Consider the following 20539-nt stretch of genomic DNA (forward strand, 5'->3'; position numbering starts at 1 on the left):
AGGAGAGCGGAGGAGGAGAGGAAATGGAGTCGGCTGAAGGGAAAAGGTAAGGTGTCTTTAATAAAGTTTAGGCAGTTGTTGGGGAAGCTACACTGAAATCATAGTTTACCAAACTACCAATTACTTTACACAAGAAGAAGTTAAGCTACACTAAATCTACCCTTAAGAAAAATATAGTTTACTTAACTAAAGCTACTTTGAAAAAGTAGTTCACTACATCCAAGCTACTTCGGGAAACATTATCATACCTAAATCTGAAATGTCATAGACTACAAATTGCAGGAAAAGATCACTCTGGGGTCAGCTGTTACCAGAATGTGAAATATAGCCTATTAAACACAAAAACTGTGTTTCAAGTCATAGTTAGGGAGGTCTGATGCCGAAAAAGAAAGGAAATTCTATATTTCACACATATTATATGTGTAGTTCCAGTAGTTAGCGATTGGTCACATGCTTCATAGACAACAGGTGTAGACTAACAGTGAAATGCTTACTTATGGGTCCTTTTCCAACAATGCAGAGTTAAAGATAAGATAACAATTTGAATAACAACTAGAGCTAGTGACAAAAGGAATAAATACTCACTGAATACTGAATCAATATAAGGAGTAAAAATAACATGTCTATATACAGGGAGTACCAGTACCGAGTCGATGTGCAGGGGTACCAGGTAATTGCGGTAGCTATGTACATATAGGTAGGTATAAAATGACTAGGCAACAGGATAGATAATAGACAGTAGCAGCAGCGTACGTGGTGAGTGTGGAAGTGTATGTGTGTGTGAGTGTGAAAGTGTGTGTGAGTGTGAAAGTGTGTGAGTGTGAAAGTGTGTGAGTGTGAAAGTGTGTGTGAGTGTAAAAGTGGGTGTGTGAGTGTGAAAGTGTGTGTGTGTCTGAGTGTGAAAGTGTGTGTGTGTGTCTGAGTGTGAAAGTGTGTGTGTGTGTGAGTGTGAAAGTGTGTGTGTGTGAGTGTGAAAGTGGGTGTGTGAGTGTGAAAGTGGGTGTGTGAGTGTGAAAGTGTGTGTGTGAGTGTGAAAGTGTGTGTGTGAAAGTGTGTGTGAGTGTGAAAGTGTGTGTGTGTGTGAGCGTATGTAGTGTGTGTGTGTGTGTGTGTTGGGGTGTCAGTGTAAGTATGTGTGAGTGTGTGGGTAGAGTCCAGTGTGTTTGCATAGAGTCAGTACAAGAGAGTTAGAGCAAAAAAGGTTCAATGCAGATAGTCCGGGTAGCTATTTGGTTAACTATTTAAGTAACTTTTTAGCAGTCTTATGGCTCGGGGGTAGAAGCTGTTCAGGGTCCTGTTGGTTGCCGTGCGGAAGCAGAGAGAACAGTCTGTGGCTTGGGTGGCTGGAGTCTTTGACAATTTTTTGGGCCTTCCTCTGACACCGCCTGGTATAGAGGTCCTGGATGGCAGGAAGCTTGTACGCACTACCCTCTGTAGCGCCTTGCGGTCGGATGCCGAGCAGTTGCCATACCAAGTGGTGATGCAGCCAGTCAAAAAAGTGATTAACTACTGCAAACACTACAAAAATTTGAATTTAGTTCAACTATCAACAAGCTACTGCAAAATGTAGACTAGTTGAACTTGAGTTTAGGTGATACAATCCCAATGTTTTGGTTGACACGGTGTGATTGTACCGCCTAATTGTTATTAAAAGATCAGGTTTGGGAGCAGCAAAACTGTCACGATCGTCTTGAGAAGAAGCGGGCCAAGGCGCAGCGTGATATGCGTACATAATATTTATTGAATGTACAACATAATGAACAAAACAACAAACGATACGAAACGTGAAGTCCTACGGTTACACAAACCAAACGGAACAAGATACCACACCAAAACAATGCCAAACGGCTACCTAAGTATGGCTCCCAATCAGAGACAACGAGCTACAGCCGTCTCTGACTGGGAACCACCCTGGCCAACATAGAAATACCAAACTAGAACACAAAACAATGAAAACTCACACCCTGGCTCAACATACAAGAGTCCCCAGAGCCAGGGCGTGACAATAACAGTGTACAGACATTCTCCTTTTCTATGTATCAGAACCTCTTTTTGCCCAGCGGTTGTTATTCATTTAGATATGTGTTTAAAATAATGTATTGGAACCTATCATTATGCCAGTGACTTAAAACACATGATCAAGGGAGAGAAGGCTAGAAAGATTGAGGTTGTCCTTTCAGCACTGACATCATTGAGGGATATTATTGATTTAGTAGCTCTAAAAGCCCCTTTACTTTCGTCTGAGTAAAATACCATGATGCCCTTAACCCATAATGCCCTTAACCCATGATGTCCTTAACCCACGATGCCCTTAACCCACAATGCCCTTAACCCACGATGTCCTTAACCCACGATGTCCTTAACCCATAATGTCCTTAACCCACGATGCACTTAACCCATGATGTCCTTAACCCATGATGCCCTTAACCCACGATGTCCTTTACCCATAATTCCCTTAACCCATGATGCCCTTAACCCATGATGATCTTAACCCACAATGCCCTTAACCCACAATGCCCTTAACCCACGATGTCTTTTACCCATAATGCCCTTAACCATTGATGTCCTTAACCAATGATGCCCTTAACCCACAATGCCCTTAACCCACGATGCCCTTAACCCATGATGATCTTAACCCACAATGCCCTTAACCCACAATGCCCTTAACCCACGATGTCTTTTACCCATAATGCCCTTAACCATTGATGTCCTTAACCAATGATGCCCTTAACCCACAATGCCCTTAACCCACGATGCCCTTAACCCACGATGTCCTTTACCCATGATGTCCTTAACCCACAATGCCCTTATCCCACGATGCCCTTAACCCACGACGTCCTTAACCCACGACGTCCTTAACCCACGATGCCCTTAACCCACGATGCCCTTAACCCACGATGCCCTTAACCCACAATGTCCTTAACCCACAATGCCCTTAACCCATGATGCCCTTAACCCATGATGCCCTCAACCCATGATGCCCTTAACCCATAATGCCCTCAACCCATGATACCCTTAACCCATAACCCATAACCCATAATTCCCTCAACCCATGATGACCTTAACCCATAATGGTCTTAACCCACGATGTCCTTAACCCATGATGCCCTTAACCCATGATGCCCTCAACCCATGATGCCCTTAACCCATAATGCCCTCAACCCACAATGCCCTTAACCCATGATGTCCTTAACCCATGATGCCCTTAACCCATGATGCCCTTAACCCATGATGCCCTTAACCCATGATGCCCTTAACCCATGATGCCCTTAACCCATGATGCCCTCAACCCATGATGCCCTTAACCCATAATGCCCTCAATCCATGATGCCCTTAACCCATAACCCATAACCCATAATGCCCTCAACCCATGATGCCCTTAACCCATAATGGTCTTAACCCACAATGCCCTTAACCCACGATGCCCTTAACCCATGATGCCCTTAACCCATAATGCCCTCAACCCATGATGCCCTTAACCCATAATGGTCTTAACCCATAATGCCCTTAACCCATGATGCCCTCAACCCATGATGCCCTTAACCCATAATGCCCTTAACCCATAATGCCCTTAACCCATAATGTCCTTAACCCATAATGTCCTTAACCCATAATTCCCTTAACCCATAATGCCCTTAACCCATAATGTCCTTAACCCATAATTCCCTTAACCCATAATGCCCTTAACCCATAATGTCCTTAACCCATGGTGACGCCAACAACCACTAAAGGGTCTACTAAGGGGTCAGCTTATCTTATTCTTAAGAGGACTTATAATGGACAGGGAAGGAAGCATGCTTCAGTGTTTAGTAGTGCAATTGACTACTATGAGACACATTCAGTCCCCTACTATAGGGGGAGATTGAAAACACTTAACAAAGGTCTAACACTCGGACTAGCATAATGCTAGACTACATTACCCATCTATCTCCTTGACCCTACCTGCACCCAGGCTGTAATAACTGTCCTACTGTAGTACACTCAGTGTAGAGTAGAGAAGTGTAGAGTAGTGTAGAGTAGTGTAGTGCAGAGTAGAGTAGAGTAGAGTAGAGTAGAGTAGAGTAGAGTAGAGTATTGTATTGTATAGTATAGTAATGTAGTGTAGAGTAGAGTAGAGTAGAGTATTGTATTGTATAGTAGAGTAGAGTAGAGTAGTGTAGAGTAATGTAGTGCAGAGTAGAGTAGAGTAGAGTAGAGTATTGTATTGTATAGTAATGTAGTGTAGAGTAGAGTAGAGTAGAGTAGAGTAGAGTATTGTATTGTATAGTATAGTAGAGTAGTGTAGTGTAGAGTATTGTATTATAGTGTAGAGTATTTTATAGAAGTGTAGAGTATTGTATATTAGTGTAGTGTAGAGTAGAGTGGAATAGAGTAGAGTAGAGTATTGTATAGTAGTGTAGTGTAGTGTAGTGTAGAGTAGAGTATTGTATAGTATAGTATCGTACAGTATAGTATTGTATAGTATTGTATAGTATTGTATAGTATGGTATAGTATGGTAGAGTAGAGTAGAGTAGAGCAGAGCAGAGCAGAGTATTGTATAGTAGAGTAGAGTAGAGTAGAGTATTGTATAGTAGAGTAGAGTAGAGTAGAGCAGAGCAGAGCAGAGTAGAGTAGAGTATTGTATAGTAGAGTAGAGTATTGTATAGTAGAGTAGAGTAGAGTAGTGTAGAGTAGTGTAGTGTAGAGTAATGTAGAGTAGAGTAGAGTAGTGTAGTGTAGAGTAGAGCAGAGTAGAGTAGAGTAGAGTAGAGCAGAGCAGAGTATTGTATAGTAATGTAGAGTAGAGTAGAGTAGAGTAGAGTAGAGTATTGTATAGTAATGTAGTGTAGAGTAGAGTAGAGTAGAGTAGAGCAGAGCAGAGTATTGTATAGTAATGTAGTGTAGAGTAGAGTAGAGTAGAGTATAGTAATGTAGTGTAGAGTAGAGTAGAGTAGAGTAGAGTAGAGCAGAGTAGAGTATTGTATAGTAATGTAGTGTAGAGTAGAGTAGAGTATTGTATTGTATTGTAGAGTAGAGTAGGGTATTGTATAGTAATGTAGTGTAGAGTAGAGTATTGTATTGTATTGTATTGTATAGTAGAGTAGAGTATAGTAGTGTAGAGTATTGTATAGTAGTGTAGAGTATTGTATAGTAGTGTAAAGTATTGTACATTAGTGTAGTGTAGAGTAGAGTAGAGTAGAATAGAGCAGAGCAGAGCAGAGTAGAGTATTGTATAGTAGTGTAGTGTAGTGTAGTGTAGTGCAGTGTAGTGTAGAGTAGAGTATTGTATGGTATTGTATAGCATTGTACAGTATATTATTGTATAGTATTGTATAGTATTGTATAGTATTGTATAGTATTGTATAGTATTGTATAGTATAGTAGAGTAGAGTAGTGTAGAGTAGTGTAGTGTAGAGTAGTGTAGTGTAGAGTATTGTATAGTATAGTATAGTATAGTATAGTATTGTATATTATTGTATAGCATTGTATAGTATTGTATAGTATTGTATAGTATTGTATAGTATTGTATAGTATTGCATAGTATTGTATAGTATTGTAGAGTAGTGTGGGGTAGTGTAGAGTATAGTATTGTATAGTAGAGTATTGTATAGTATAGTATAGTATAGTCGCGTAGAGTAGAGTAGTGTAGAGTAGTGTAGAGTAGAGCAGAGTATTGTATTGCATTGTATTGCATTGTATAGTATTGTACAGTATTGTACAGTATAGTATTGTATAGTATTGTATAGTATTGTATAGTATTGTATAGTATTGTATAGTATTGTAGAGTAGTGTAGAGTAGTGTAGAGCAGTGTATAGTATAGTATAGTATAGTATAGTAGTGTAGAGTAGTGTAGAGTAGAGTAGAGTAGAGTAGAGTAGAGTAGAGTAGAGTAGAGTAGAGTAGAGTAGAGTAGAGTAGTGTAGAGTAGTGGCTGGGCTTACCATAGCTAGTGAGCTAGGCTCCTCCAAGTACTGCTTCAGGCTAAGGCTTTTCTTCCCATTCACCTAGGGAGGAAAATAAGGTTACACTGTAAATGTTGGTTCTCTATTGATTTTAGATTTTTTAGGATCCCCATTAGCCGATGCCAATGGTGACAGCTAGTCTTCCTGGGGTCCGACATATACCGCAAAAAGACAATACAGACAAAATACTTTATAATTGACATACATTTAAAAATATGAACATGTAGTGTATCTATCAGTTACACATACATGTCAGTACATACAGTGCGTGAAAAAGTATTTGCCCCCTTTCTAATTTGCTCTACTTTTGCATATTTTTGATACTGAATGTTATCAGATCTTCAACCAAAACCTAATATTAGATTAAGGGAACCTGAATGTAAAATAACACAACAATGACATACTTATTGCATTTATTTCATGAACAAAGTTAAGCAACACCCAATGCCCCTGTGTGAAAAAGTAATTGCCCCCTTTACACTCAATAACTGGTTGTGTCACCTTTAGCTGCAGTGACTCCAACCAAACGCTTCCTGTAGTTGTTGATCAGTCTCTCATGTCGCTGTGGAGGAATTTTGACCCACTCTTCCGTGCAGAACCGCTTTAACTCAGCAACATTTGTGGGTTTTCAAGCATGAACTGCTCGTTTCAAGTCCTGCCACAACATCTCAATTGGGATTAGGTCTGGAAGTTATAAAGAAGTTATACTTTTGATCTGTCCATAGAACATTCTTCCAAGAGTCTTGACGATCATCCAGGTGCTTTCAGGCGCTTTTTGGACGAGATGGGTCCCATTATGTCTGGCGAAAAACAAACACTGCATTCCACAGTAAGAACGTCATACCAACGGTCAAGCATGGTGGTGGTAGTGTGATGGTTTGGGGATGCTTTGCTGCCTCAGGACCTGGATTTGCCTTAATAGAAGAAACCAGGAATTCTGCTCTGTGTCAGAGGATTCTACAGGAGAATGTCAGACCATCCGTCTATGAGCTGAAGCTGACGTGCAGCTGGGTCATGCAGCAAGACAATGATCCAAAACACACAATCAAGTCATGAAAATGGTTAAAAAGCAACACATTTGAAGTTTTGGAATGGCCTAGTCAAAGTCCAGACCTAATCCCAATTGAGATGTTCTGGCAGGACTTGAAACAAGCAGTTCATGCTTGATGCATTATTAGTTTTATGAAACCAGGTTTGCTATTCACTTGCGCTATATAAGTTGGAAGGGAGTTCCATGCACTCATGGCTCTGTATAATACTGTGCGTTTCCCTGAATTTGTTCTGGACCTGGGGACTGTGAAAAGAACCCTGGAGGCATGTCTGGTGTAGGGTTGAGTGGCGGGAACCCGGTTACCGAGATTTACCGCCCAAAACCACTCTCTTTTCCCAGGATAAATAACTGCGAGAAACCGCTAAATTATAATAAATGATTTATATGAACAGCATGGTCTACGGCCTCTGCATGATGAATCAACGCTCAGGGTGGGGACAGACCACCTCAGATGTTTCTTGTGACAGGTAGGCCTACATTTGCTGCAGCATAGCCTATGGTACAGTAATATAAAGACCGAATGAGTGTCTAATTTACCCATCTCCATCTGGCTTTCGGGGGTCACCTTGTTTTTTAATTGTAAATAACTAATTTTTTTTGCAGCTGCAGAGTTTTAAAACAGCCTATCACTCGAATATCGTTGTTTTAAATCCGTGCAAGTGTGAGCACTCTCTCATAGTCTTTCTCTCTCTCCATCAACACCATTCAAATTGCATCCAAAATAGATAATCCTGTTCTAGATTGATATATAGGCCTATATAAAATATGTCCTAGCCTACTTCTTTCAGGTAATACATTCAATGCAGTATTAGCCTTATATTTAGCTAATTCATGATGGGTTATGCATAATACGCTTCTAACTTATAGCCTCTGTCTCTTGCACAATACGCAAGCACCTGTGCTCTGCTGGCCTCTCCTTACAATGCTCCTTAGCTCTTGGAGTCCCATGCAGGAAAAGCTAGACTAGAATAGCTTGCTGGACATTATTTTTCTTTAGCATTTCTTATAGAAATAGACTTTTCGAAGCTCTTTTTTGCTGAATGTTAAATACAGCAGCCAATAGAACTCACGGGACGTTTATAAGAAGAGCGAACGCGCGATGGCGGTAGGCTATAGCAGTTATTTATTCAGACCCATAACTATTCAGATGGCGGTAGGCTATAGCAGTTATTTATTCAGACCCATAACCATTCAGATGGCGGTAGGCTATAGCAGTTATTTATTCAGACCCATAACCATTCAATCTTGGTGAAGAGAAGTGAAAGCCTTTTGCATCTAATTCTAGTCCTATGTTATTAAAAGATGTCATTAGAATGATGAAGATAAGGACAACAAAACGTATTTCATTTAACTGTTGAAAGCGAGGAAGGAATGAAGCAACAATATAGAGAGAAAGAGGAGGTAGGCTAATAACATTAGGATAAATATTATGATATTGCCTTGCAAAAGTATTCATCCCCCTTGGCATTTTTTCCTATTTTGTTGCATTACAACCTGTAATTGAAATTGATTTTTATTTGGATTTCATATAATGGACATACACAAAATAGTCCAAATTGGTGAAGTGAAATGAAAAAAAGTACTTGTTTCAAAAGATTCTAAAAAATAAATAACGGAAAAGTGGTGTGTGCATATGTACATTTACATTTTAGTCATTTAGCAGACGCTCTTATCCAGAGCGACTTACTGAGTGCATACATTATTTATTTTTTTCATACTGTATTCACCCCCTTTGCTATGAAGCCCCTAAATAAGATCTGGTGCAACCAATTACCTTCAGATGTCACATAATTAGTTAAATAAAGTCCACCTGTGTGCAATCTAAGTGTCACATGATCTCAGTATATACCCACCTGTTCTGAAAGGCCCCAGAGTCTGCAACACCACTAAGCAAGGGGCACCACCAAGCAAGCGGAACCATGAAGACCAAGGAACTCTCCAAACAGGTCAGGGACAAAGTTGTGGAGAAGTACAGGTCAGGGTTGGGTTATAAAAAAATATCCGAAATTTTGAACATCCCACGGAGCACCATTAAATCCATTATAAAAAAATTGAAAGAATATGGCACCACAACTGTCACGCCCTGGCTCTGGGGACTCTAATATGTTGAGCCAGGGTGTGTAAAGTCTATGTGTGTTGTTCTAGGTTTCACATTCTGGTATTGTGGTTCTATGTTGGCAAGTGTGGTTCTCAATCAGAGGCAACGTGATTCAGCTGTTGCTTGTTGACTCTGATTGAGAACCATACTTTAGCAGCCTGTTTCCCCACAGAGTTTGTGGGATCTTGTTTCTAGTCTGTTTATGTTAGACCGTGAACTGTCACGTATCGTTTGTTGTTTTTGATCGTGTCTCTAATTAAAGAGTATGTTTGCCTGCAACGCTGCGCCTTGGTCCTCTGTTCCCGACGATCGTGACAGAAGATCCCACCAAGACTGGACCAAGCAGCAAGTCCAGGAGCCAGCGCCTGAGAGATCTCTAGCGGATCTCCTTCGCCTCCTCGACTGGGTCAAGCCATGTGAGGAAGAGAGGGGCTTGACGTGGAGGCAGAAGGGCGAAAGGCTGGCGAGGAGCATGGAGACCTGGTCCACGGGTAGGAGTGAAGCCCATACATTTTTTAGGGGGGGGGCTAACGCCGTGGACGACGGGGCAGCAGGAGGCCGCCAGGTTACGGGAGTCACTGGTCACCAGGGGGAAGGAGGATGTAGAGGCACGGCGAGAGGTACTGGCGTGTGTTGCCAGTCCGGTCCGGCCTGTTCCTGATCCCCACGTAGGGCCAGTGGTGTGTGTTCCCAGTACGGTCCGGCCTGTTCCTGCCACTCGCACCAAGTCTACGGTGCGCATCGCCAGCTCGGCCCGGCCTGTTCCTGCTCCCCGCACCAAGTCTGTGGTGCGCGTCGCCAGGCCAGTCCGGCCCATTCCTGCTCCCCGCACCAAGTCTGTGGTGCGCGTCGCCAGCCCAGTCCGGCCCATTCCTGCTCCCCGCACCAAGTCAGTGGTGCGTTTCGTCAGCCCTGTCCGGCCCGTTCCTGCTCCCCGCACCAAGTCAGTGGTGCGCTCCCGTCAACCGGCACGTCCCGTTCCTGCTCCCCGCACCAAGTCAGTGGTGCGCTCGTCAGCCCGGCTCGGCCCGCTCCTGCTCCCGCACCAAGTCAGTGGTGCGCTTCGTCAGCCCGGCTCGGCCCGCTCCTGCTCCCCACACCAAGCCAGTGGTGTGCGTCGTCAGTCCGGCACGGCCCGTGCCTGTTCCACCGGTGGCTGGTCCGACACCGGTCAGATGCTTCACGCCGGAGCTAGAGCAATCCGCTCCACCAGTGTGCAGTCCAGCTCCGGCCAGTGGGGCCAGACCGGACCAGGGGTACTTTGGGGGTTGGAGAGGGAGCGGGGATCAGGCCCGGGCCGGATCCGCCGCCTAGCCGGAGTGCCCACCCGGTCCCTCCCCTGTGGTGTTTGGTGGGCGCGGTCGGAGTCCGCGCCTTTAGGGGGGGGTACTGTCACGCCCTGGCTCTGGGGACTCTAATATGTTGAGCCAGGGTGTGTAAAGTCTATGTGTGTTGTTCTAGGTTTCACATTCTGGTATTGTGGTTCTATGTTGGCCAGTGTGGTTCTCAATCAGAGGCAACGTGATTCAGCTGTTGCTTGTTGACTCTGATTGAGAACCATACTTTAGCAGCCTGTTTCCCCACAGAGTTTGTGGGATCTTGTTTCTAGTCTGTTTATGTTAGACCGTGAACTGTCACGTATCGTTTGTTGTTTTTGATCGTGTCTCTAATTAAAGAGTATGTTTGCCTGCAACGCTGCGCCTTGGTCCTCTGTTCCCGACGATCGTGACAACAACAAACCTGCCAAGAGAGGGCCGCCCACCAAAACTCATGGACCAGGCAAGGAGGGCATTAATCAGAGAGGCAACAAAGAGACCAAAGATAACCCTGAAGGAGCTGCAAAGCTCCACAGCGGAGATTGGAGTATCTGTCCATAGGACCACTTTAAGCCGTACACTCCACAGAGCTGGGCTTTACGGGAAGAGTGGCCAGAAAAAAGCCATTGCTTAAAGAAAAAAATAAGCAAACACGTTTGGTGTTCGCCAAAAGGCATGTGGGACACTCCCCAAACATATGGAAGAAGGTACTCTGGTCAGATGAGACTAAAATTGAGCTTTTTGGCCATCAAGGAAAACGCTATGTCTGGCGCAATCCCAACACCTCTCATCACCCCGAGAACACCATCCCCACAGTGAAGCATGGTGGTGGCAGCATCATGCTGTGGGGATGTTTTTCATCGGCAGGGACTGGGAAACTGGTCAGAATTGAAGGAATGATGGATGGCGCTAAATACAGGGACATTCTTGAGGGAAACCTGTGGTAGGCATGTTGTGTAAATCAAATGATACAAACCACCAAAAAATCAATTTTAATTCCTGGTTGTAGCCTACTGCTACATGCATATAGCTAGCTACATCTATGGGCTTTTACTGTATGTTTTTCTGTCGTGTGTAATGTGCCTATATCATATACTGTATGTAGCCTATTGGATAACGGCACAATCATTTGGGCTTTTTTTGGGCTTGGGTTCATTAAATGTCGTTAATGTACGGCTCATAAAATGTATTTAATATATGCTTTATAATGCTTTTGAATGACACTTCCGGTTTTGGCAGGAAAATACCGGGTTACCCGGGAGGAAAGTAATTTATTCTCAGGATGGAACATTAATTTTGTCGAATACCGGGAAAATATTAAACCCTAGTCTGGTGTGGTAAGTGTGTGTGTGACACTGCTGTGTGTAAGTTGACTATGCAAACTATTTGGAATTTCCAACACATTAATGTTTAAAAAAAAAAAAAAAAAGAAGTGACGCAGTCAGTCTTTCCTCAACTCGTAGCCAAGAGAGACTGGCATGCATATTATTAATATCAGCCCTCTGATAAAAATGAAGAGAAAGACGTGCAGCTCTGTTCTAGGCCAGCTGCAGCTTAACTAGGTCTTTCTTTGCAGCACTTGACCATTATGACTGGACAATAATCAAGATAAGATAAAACTAGAGACTGCTGGACTTGCTTTGTGGAGTGTGGTGTCAAAAAAGCAGAGCATCTCTTTATTACGGACAGACCTCTCCCCATCTTTACAACCATTGAATCTATATGTTTTAACCATGACAGTTTAAAATCTAAGGTAACACCAATTAATTTAGTCTCCTCAACTTGTTCAACAGCCAAACCATTCATTACCAGATTCAGCTGAGGTCTAGAACATGGGGAATGATTTGTACCAAATACAATGCTCTTTGTTTTAGAGATTTTTTTTTTTTGAGACCAGTTTATTCCTGGCCACCCATTCCAAAACATAAATACAGTGTAACTACACTACAACACTTTGACAATGGTATCTCGTCAGAGCTGTATTGCAAAACATTTCTAGTGTAGCAGACACTTTCATACAAAGTGGACCACATGGGAATTGAACCCACAATCTTGAGCCATGTGGACCGTAAGGAGGTTATTTCTCACCTGAAGGTGTGTACAAATCCTCCTGAGGACGTCGTAGACACTGTCTCGAGACAGCAAGGACACAAACACATACTGCAAGAGAGAACAAGACACAAAAAAAACAACACAAACTTAAGCTCTATTGTAGTCTAGAACTTAAGCTCTATAGTAGTCTAGAACTTAAGCTCTATAGTAGTCCAGAACCTAAGCTCTATAGTAGTCTAGAACTTAAGCTCTATAGTAGTCTAGAACTTAAGCTCTATAGTAGTCTAGAACCTAAGCTCTATGGTAGTCTAGAACTTAAGCTCTATAGTAGTCTAGAACTTAAGCTCTATAGTAGTCTAGAACCTAAGCTCTATAGTAGTCTAGAACTTAAGCTCTATAGTAGTCTAGAACTTAAGCTCTATAGTAGTCTAGAACCTAAGCTCTATAGTAGTCTAGAACTTAAGCTCTATAGTAGTCTAGAACTTAAGCTCTGTAGTAGTCTAGAACCTAAGCTCTATAGTAGTCTAGAACTTAAGCTCTATAGTAGTCTAGAACTTAAGCTCTATAGTAGTCTAGAACCTAAGCTCTATAGTAGTCCAGAACTTAAGCTCTATAGTAGTCTAGAACTTAAGCTCTATAGTAGTCCAGAACTTAAGCTCTATAGTAGTCCAGAACTTAAGCTCTACTATCTTTGAATAGTCTATTAAAGAAGATGTGAAATGCACATGTTACCAACAATGATTTCAACTGTCAACTGACACCTTTATTACATGGAATGACTAAGTAGCTTCAGCCAATCCAGCTGTGATAGATAAAAGACAATCTGTGTATAGTAAGTGTTTCCCATTCAATTTAACACGTTTAGACATTGAAGTTTTCTGAGAGTGTCTCTCCCACTCAGCTTCTCATATTAATCCAAGACAGAACAAGCTAGGTGGCAGCCAGCAGCTTTATCTGTTGTCATAAAACCCCATAAAGGTGTTTGACCCAGAACAAGACCGGACTATTGAGTTAACCCTATCAGTCCCGAGACCCCGGCAAAGATCGGCTTTTCATTTCTCTGACTTTCATTTATCTGCATGTCCAGTCCTTATATTTAGCCTCACAATGAAGTGTTACCATTTTATTTTCAGGACAACCAAGGGCTAAAAGTAGAACACCAAACTATTTGACATAAACAGTTGTATTCATGATTTTATTGACAAATGTCAATAAAAAAATAAGGTCTGCCAAAGCAAAAACCTGATCAAAATGAATTTATATGAATGCTGTAAGTACAGAAATAGTTTTCTCAGTGGGAAATGAATATACAACTAGTCAGTGACAAAAAAAAACTTTCCAAGCCAAACCTTCATATCATAACCGCTAACCACTACACACAGCCTACATTGTTGTCACCATATTAGCTAACATCATAGTCAACATAGCTAATAGAACTAACGCGTTAGTAAACCCGTGACAATCATACAGTACAGTGTACAGTCAGAGGCAGTTTAGCAGTTACATCGGCGGGCCCAGGTGGCAATAAATTAATAAAACCAAAAGCTTACCTTGACTTGGAAGAGTTCCAGTGTTGGATAGCCATAACCAGCTAGCTAACATAGCATCCCTCTCTGTTTGAGCCAGGTGTTTGAGTAGGCTAGCTAGCTAAGCAAGTGAAAGTGAAAAAAATACTACGAAATATAGCTAGCTCTATCTCATTCTCTCCCTCTCTCTTACGCCTCTCCTTCATTTTTGAAGAAATGTATTTGTTCAAAACTGTTCAACTATTGTCTTTCTCTCTCTTTGAGTCAACTACTCACCACATTTTATGCACTAAACTGCAGTGCTAGCAAGCTGTAGCTTATGCTTTCAGTACTAGATTCATTCTCTGATCCTTTGATTGGGTGGACAAGAGCTCTGATAGGTTGGAGGATGTCCTCCAGAAGTTGTGTGTAAATTACTGTGTAAGTCTATGGAAGGGGGTGAGAACCATGAGCCTCCTAGGTTTTCTATTGAAGTCAATGTACCAAGAGGAGGACGGAAGCTAGCTGTCCTCCGGCTACACCATGGTGCTACCCTACAGAGTGCTGTTGAGGATACTGTAGACCTTCATTGCAAAACAGTGTGTTTTAGTCAATTATTTGATGGCGTGAATATATTTAGTATAGTTTTATCTAAAAATGAAAGCTTTTCTAATGTTTTACTATTTTCATTTTTATGAAATTCACTGAGGAGGATGGTCCTCCGTACAGAGGATGTGATGCAATTGCGGAGCCTCCGGAGGCTTGCGGAGGCCAAATCGAGCTCTGAACGCCGATGCTGTGCGCCTCCCAAATTTTATGACAATGCGGAGGGCTCCGCATAGCTCAATATAGCTCCGCATTGACAAGATTGGTTGACGGTAGGTGGGGTGGTACATCCTGTATAAACACAAACTCACTTCCTTGACAACAAACATGGAGAACTTTGACGAAAGGCTATCAGAACAAGTTCACTAATAAAATACATCTTTATGATACCTCGTCTAGGGATTTCAAAGACACTAAAATTAGTTTGGGGAGGTAATTGGGATAGATGTGGTAAAGAGGTCATTGGAATGCCGACCGTGGGGGAAAGAAGGATGCTGGATTGGCACTCATTCAACAAATCTGATCTAACAAAGTGGATATTTTATCCGACTTGGATATATTCAAATCAAATCAAATCAAATTGTATTTGCCACATGTGCCGAATACAACAGGTGTAGACATTACCGTGAAATGCTTACTTACAGCCCTTAACCAACAATGCATTTATTTTTTAATAAAAAAGTTAAATAAAACAACAACAAAAAAGTGTTGAGAAAAAAAGAGCAGAAGTAAAATAAAATAATAGTAGGGAGGCTATATACAGGGGGGGTACCGGTGCAGAGTCAATGTGCGGGGGCACTGGCTAGTTGAGGTAGTTGAGGTAATATGTACATGTGGGTAGAGTTAAAGTGACTATGCATAAATAATTAACAGAGTAGCAGCAGCGTAAAAAGATGGGGTGGGGGTGGGGGGGCAGTGCAAATAGTCCGGGTAGCCATGATTAGATATATTTGGCTGTTTTCTCTGCATAACATTTATAAGTTGTTCCTTTTCAGGTTTAGAAGAAGTGACTGTTAAATGCTAACTCCCGTTCGTATAAGCTGGTAGCATAGCTAGCATACAGAAATCAGTGGTGGTAGTCAAAGTAGTTTTTAACTGTAATGCAGTTGATTGATGACGATGACATGAACATGTATTGAGGTTTTTACCGCAACATAGTGTGAAATACACACATAAACAACAGGCTAAACGTAGTCTAATATTGTTGGTGGGCAATGGGGAGATTCGGGATGGAGATGCAGCCTTTTTACTTCATGCTATCTTGGCTGAGCTCCTATGTCAAACACTGGGAAACAGATGCCAACATCTCAGAGGAGGTAAGGTCCTGTCTTTTCGTTTAGCCAGTTGCTTGTAATTAGCTGGATGGCTATAGAGATTAGCCCTGATTCACTACGAGTGGTGCGGTTCAGACCAATTTATTGGATGCGTATGACAGCTCCCCGAAACGCAAGAAGTATGAATGTTCTGACTTCTGCGGAGGCTGCATCGCCGTAAACGGTGTAGGGCCATTGCAGACGCAGATTGGCCATAAAAACACACAGACTAATGGTTGGTACCAATGGATGCAGAAGAAATAGACTAATCCATGTAGCTCAAACACACAATGTGTAAAAGGGGGTTAGAAGTCCAAATCGCACCAGCGTTGTGGTGGGACTCATTGGGTTAACATTCCAAACTAAACACTAACAGCCTGATCCCTGTTCATTCCTTTACAAGGACACTACTCAAACACCTCTGAAGAACTGGAAGGTCAACGTGGATCTGACCTTTGACCTTTAACCTGATGTTGTATGTTCTCAACTCAAAGCAGTGTCTGTTGAGAACCATACTATACAGTATGTCCGCTGTGTGGCTGCAATATGCAGAGTTCCCTCTGACTGGACCAGTCAAACAGACAGCGTGGACCCTCTACCTTTGGACCGCCGGGAGGATTGCTTCATTTGAAGTTGTGACTGACATTAACCCTCCTCGTGTGTTACCACACGTGCTGACTAGGTTACATTCTGTTTGGTTCAGGTGTTCTCAAACATGCTATTTCATGTGGCTGAGTGCTGGCTGTTAGCTTCACTAGGCTGACTACCTGACTACCTGGTTGTTAGCCTGCCTACCTGGTTGTTAGCCTGCCTACCTGGTTGTTAACCTGGCTTCCTGGTTGTTAGCCTGCCTACCTGGTTGTTAGCCTGCCTACTGGTTGTTAACCTGGCTTCCTGGTTGTTAGCCTGCCTACCTGGTTGTTAGCCTGCCTACCTGGTTGTTAGCCTGGCTTCCTGGTTGTTAGCCTGGCTACCTGGTTGTTAGCCTGCCTACCTGGTTGTTAGCCTGCCTATCTGGTTGTTAGCCTGGCTTCCTGGTTGTTAGCCTGGCTACCTGGTTGTTAGCCTACGCTTCCTGGTTGTTAGCCTGGCTACCTGGTTGTTAGCCTGGCTTCCTGGTTGTTAGCCTGGCTTCCTTGTTGTTAGTCTGCCTACCTGGTTGTTAGCCTACGCATCCTGGTTGTTAGCCTACGCTTCCTGGTTGATAGTCTGGCTACCTGGTTGTTAGCCTGCCTACCTGGTTGTTAGCCTGGCTTCCTGGTTGTTAGCCTGGCTTCCTTGTTGTTAGCCTGGCTACCTGGTTGTTAGCCTGGCTTCCTTGTTGTTAGCCTGGCTACCTGGTTGTTAGCCTGCCTACCTGGTTGTTAGCCTGGCTTCCTGGTTGTTAGCCTGGCTACCTGGTTGTTAGCCTGGCTTCCTGGTTGTTAGCCTGGCTACCTGGTTGTTAGCCTGGCGTCTTGGTTGTTAGCCTGGTGCCCTGGTTGTTAGCCTAGCTACCTTGTTGTTAGCCTATAGCTACCTGGTTGTCAGCCTGACTGTTTGCATTCTGCAATGCTACATCTTTGCTTTCCCTTGTTTGGCAAGACTAAGACACGTTAAAGTCAAACAGGGCTTGCCCTGAAACAACCTCTATCCCCCTACCACTTTGGTGTCTGCAGATAAGCACCTACAGTATGCTAGCTGTCTGCTATCGGTATGCTAGCTGTCTGCTATCTGTATGCGATCTGTATACAGTACTAGCTGTCTGTGAGTGGTATAGCCCTATTGCATTGTACTGTTGTCTACTGTAGCGTACCTTCTGGCTGGTGTCCACAGTGATGGCCAACCCGTTGGGCACCAGGCCTGCCGTCCTGTGCTTCTTCACCAGCCGTACTGACACCACCGGAATGGCCACCTGTAAAGGAAAAGCAGAAACATGGTCACCAGCTGCAGCGCATAGCATCCCTTTATTCCCTTAGTGAGACAGTTAACATTAGGAGTAGGACACACTGAGACACAGTAACAGTAACATTGTTAGTTACACATTGAGACACAGTAACATTGTTAGTTACACATTGAGACACAGTAACAGTAACATTGTTAGTTACACATTGAGACACAGTAACATTGGTAGTTACACATTGAGACACAGTAACATTGTTAGTTACACATTGAGACACAGTAACAGTAACATTGTTAGTTACACATTGAGACACAGTAACAGTAACATTGTTAGTTACACATTGAGACACAGTAACATTGTTAGTTACACATTGAGACACAGTAACATTGTTAGTTACACATTGAGACACAGTAACAGTAACATTGTTAGTTACACATTGAGACACAGTAACAGTAACATTAGCCTGGAGTAGCCACACGACACATTAGCTATGTGACCTTTACGCTAAACCCCAGAACCATGAGACTTTGTTCCCATCTAAAGAAAGGGGGAGCAGAACGGATCAAAACAAACAGAGGGAAAAAAGGAACAAATAAAGGTTTAGTCAAGCTGAAGTGTATACACAGGGTGAGTGATAACTAGCTGGAGTGTATACACAGGGTGAGTGATAACTAGCTGGAGTGTATACACAGGGTGAGTGATAACTAGCTGGAGTGTATACACAGGGTGAGTGATAACTAGCTGGAGTGTATACACAGGGTGAGTGATAACTAGCTGGAGTGTATACACAGGGTGAGTGATAACTAGCTGGAGTGTATACACAGGGTGAGTGATAACTAGCTGGAGTGTATACACAGGGTGAGTGATAACTAGCTGGAGTGTATACACAGGGTGAGTGATAACTAGCTGGAGTGTATACACAGGGTGAGTGATAACTAGCTGGAGTGTATACACAGGGTGAGTGATAACTAGCTGGAGTGTATACAGGGGGTGAGTGATAACTAGCTGGAGTGTATACAGGGTGAGTGATAACTAGCTGGAGTGTATACAGGGTGAGTGATAACTAGCTGGAGTGTATACAGGGTGAGTGATAACTAGCTGGAGTGTATATACAGGGTGAGTGATAACTAGCTGGAGTGTATACACAGGGTGAGTGATAACTAGCTGGAGTGTATACACAGGGTGAGTGATAACTAGCTGGAGTGTATACACAGGGTGAGTGATAACTAGCTGGGGTACAGGGTGAGTGATAACTAGCTGGGGTACAGGGTGAGTGATAACTAGCTGGGGTACAGGGTGAGTGATAACTAGCTGGGGTACAGGGTGAGTTGACACTGCATGTGCTTTCTCTTCAAACACTTCAATTGACTGGCTGGTTATTGGTCAGGAGGACCTTGAGCATAGAATAACCATACTCATGTTAGGTAGTTATCAATTCAATAGAATGATGTTATTCATATACAATTCAAATATTCTGTCATTGAATAGCATAGACTTTGATCTGGATACACATTTGAAATAAGTCAATTATTTCCAAATATCCTTTCCTCTTGAAAACGTTTTAACACTTGACTGTAAATGAAGTCAAAATCTCATAAAACTGTTTGCTGTTCAATAAATAACATGACTACCACCTCACTTTATTGTACTTATTTGAATACCTGCATCAAACATGCCATATCTCATGTTGAACATTGCCCTTGTAAAAAAAAATTCCCAGCTCAACTTGACAATTAGAACAAAGGGTTCCAAAAGGGTTCTTCAGCTGTCCCCATAGGAGTACCCTTTTGGGTTTCATGTAGAACCCTTTTTGGTTCCGGTAGAACCCTTTTTGGTTCCAGGTAGAACCCTTTTTGGTTCCGGTAGAACCCTTTTTGGTTCCAGGTAGAACCCTTTTGGGTTCCATGTAGAACCCTCTGTGGAAAAGAGGGTTCTACATGGAACCCAAAATAGTTCTACCTGGAACCAAAAAGGGTTCTTCAAATGGTTATCCTATGGGGACAGCCAAATAACCCTTTTAGGTTCTAGATAGCACCTTTTTTACATGGAACCCAAAATAGTTCTACCTGGAACCAAAAAGGGTTCTTCAAAGGGTTATCCTATGGGGACAGCCAAATAACCCTTTTAGGTTCTAGATAGCACCTTTTTTTCTAAGAGTGCACCATACAATAAAGAGAAAACCTGCATGCAGTGAGATTCATTTGAATGTCTTTTGTGTTCAGGTTGTTAAGTGCAGGGGCTCCATCAGACATCTTTATTCTCTATTCAAATAGAGAAACCTTCAGCAATTGAACAGAGAGGCATCCATTTATCTTGAATGAGTCAATGAAAAACGTGGAGGTCAAGTCCAGAAAGAAAACCTGTTATCAACTGAAATGATCGTACCGACAGTGTTGTCCTTGATGATAAATCTATTCCCTCTTTTCAAACACAAGTATTTTCATTGTTAGAAGAAAGAAGCCATTTTGTGTCAAGGCTGAGGGCAGTTGCAATTCCTTCCCGTAACTGGGTAAGGAAGACCCACTGGAGCAAATGGGACATCACCGCTCACCTTGATGTCCTTCCCAAAGAGGTTGGCATAGAAACACAGCCAGTTGCGGGAGATGTAGAGGCGACCCTGAAGTAGGATGTCTCGGAGGAGAGCGCAGGAATACACTGGGAATAGAAAAAAGGCATGATAACATTTGGAATACCATAGAGATACAATATAATACTGATCTATTTCATTCGATACACACAGAGCTGGAGACTAGCGTCGGGAATACAAAACAT

The 20539-nt window shown here is 42.7% G+C and overlaps 1 protein-coding gene across 3 annotated transcripts in view; it reads right to left on the reverse strand.

Annotated features, from left to right (window-relative positions):
• The window catches only part of LOC121540802 (GRAM domain-containing protein 2A-like), a 111151-nt gene that overhangs the window by 8961 nt on the left and 81651 nt on the right, over positions 1-20539 (reverse strand). For all 3 annotated transcript variants that reach the window (XM_041849907.2, XM_041849908.2, XM_041849909.2), the window contains exons 5-8: positions 20319-20422; positions 17681-17779; positions 12498-12569; positions 5924-5986 (exon numbers count right to left, since the gene is read on the reverse strand). In XM_041849907.2, coding sequence (XP_041705841.1) covers positions 5924-5986; positions 12498-12569; positions 17681-17779; positions 20319-20422 — 338 coding nt within the window. The remainder of the gene's footprint in view (positions 1-5923; positions 5987-12497; positions 12570-17680; positions 17780-20318; positions 20423-20539) is intronic.

The sequence above is a fragment of the Coregonus clupeaformis genome, chromosome 26, assembly GCF_020615455.1.
Source record: "Coregonus clupeaformis isolate EN_2021a chromosome 26, ASM2061545v1, whole genome shotgun sequence".
NCBI classification, from domain to species: Eukaryota; Metazoa; Chordata; class Actinopteri; order Salmoniformes; family Salmonidae; genus Coregonus; species Coregonus clupeaformis.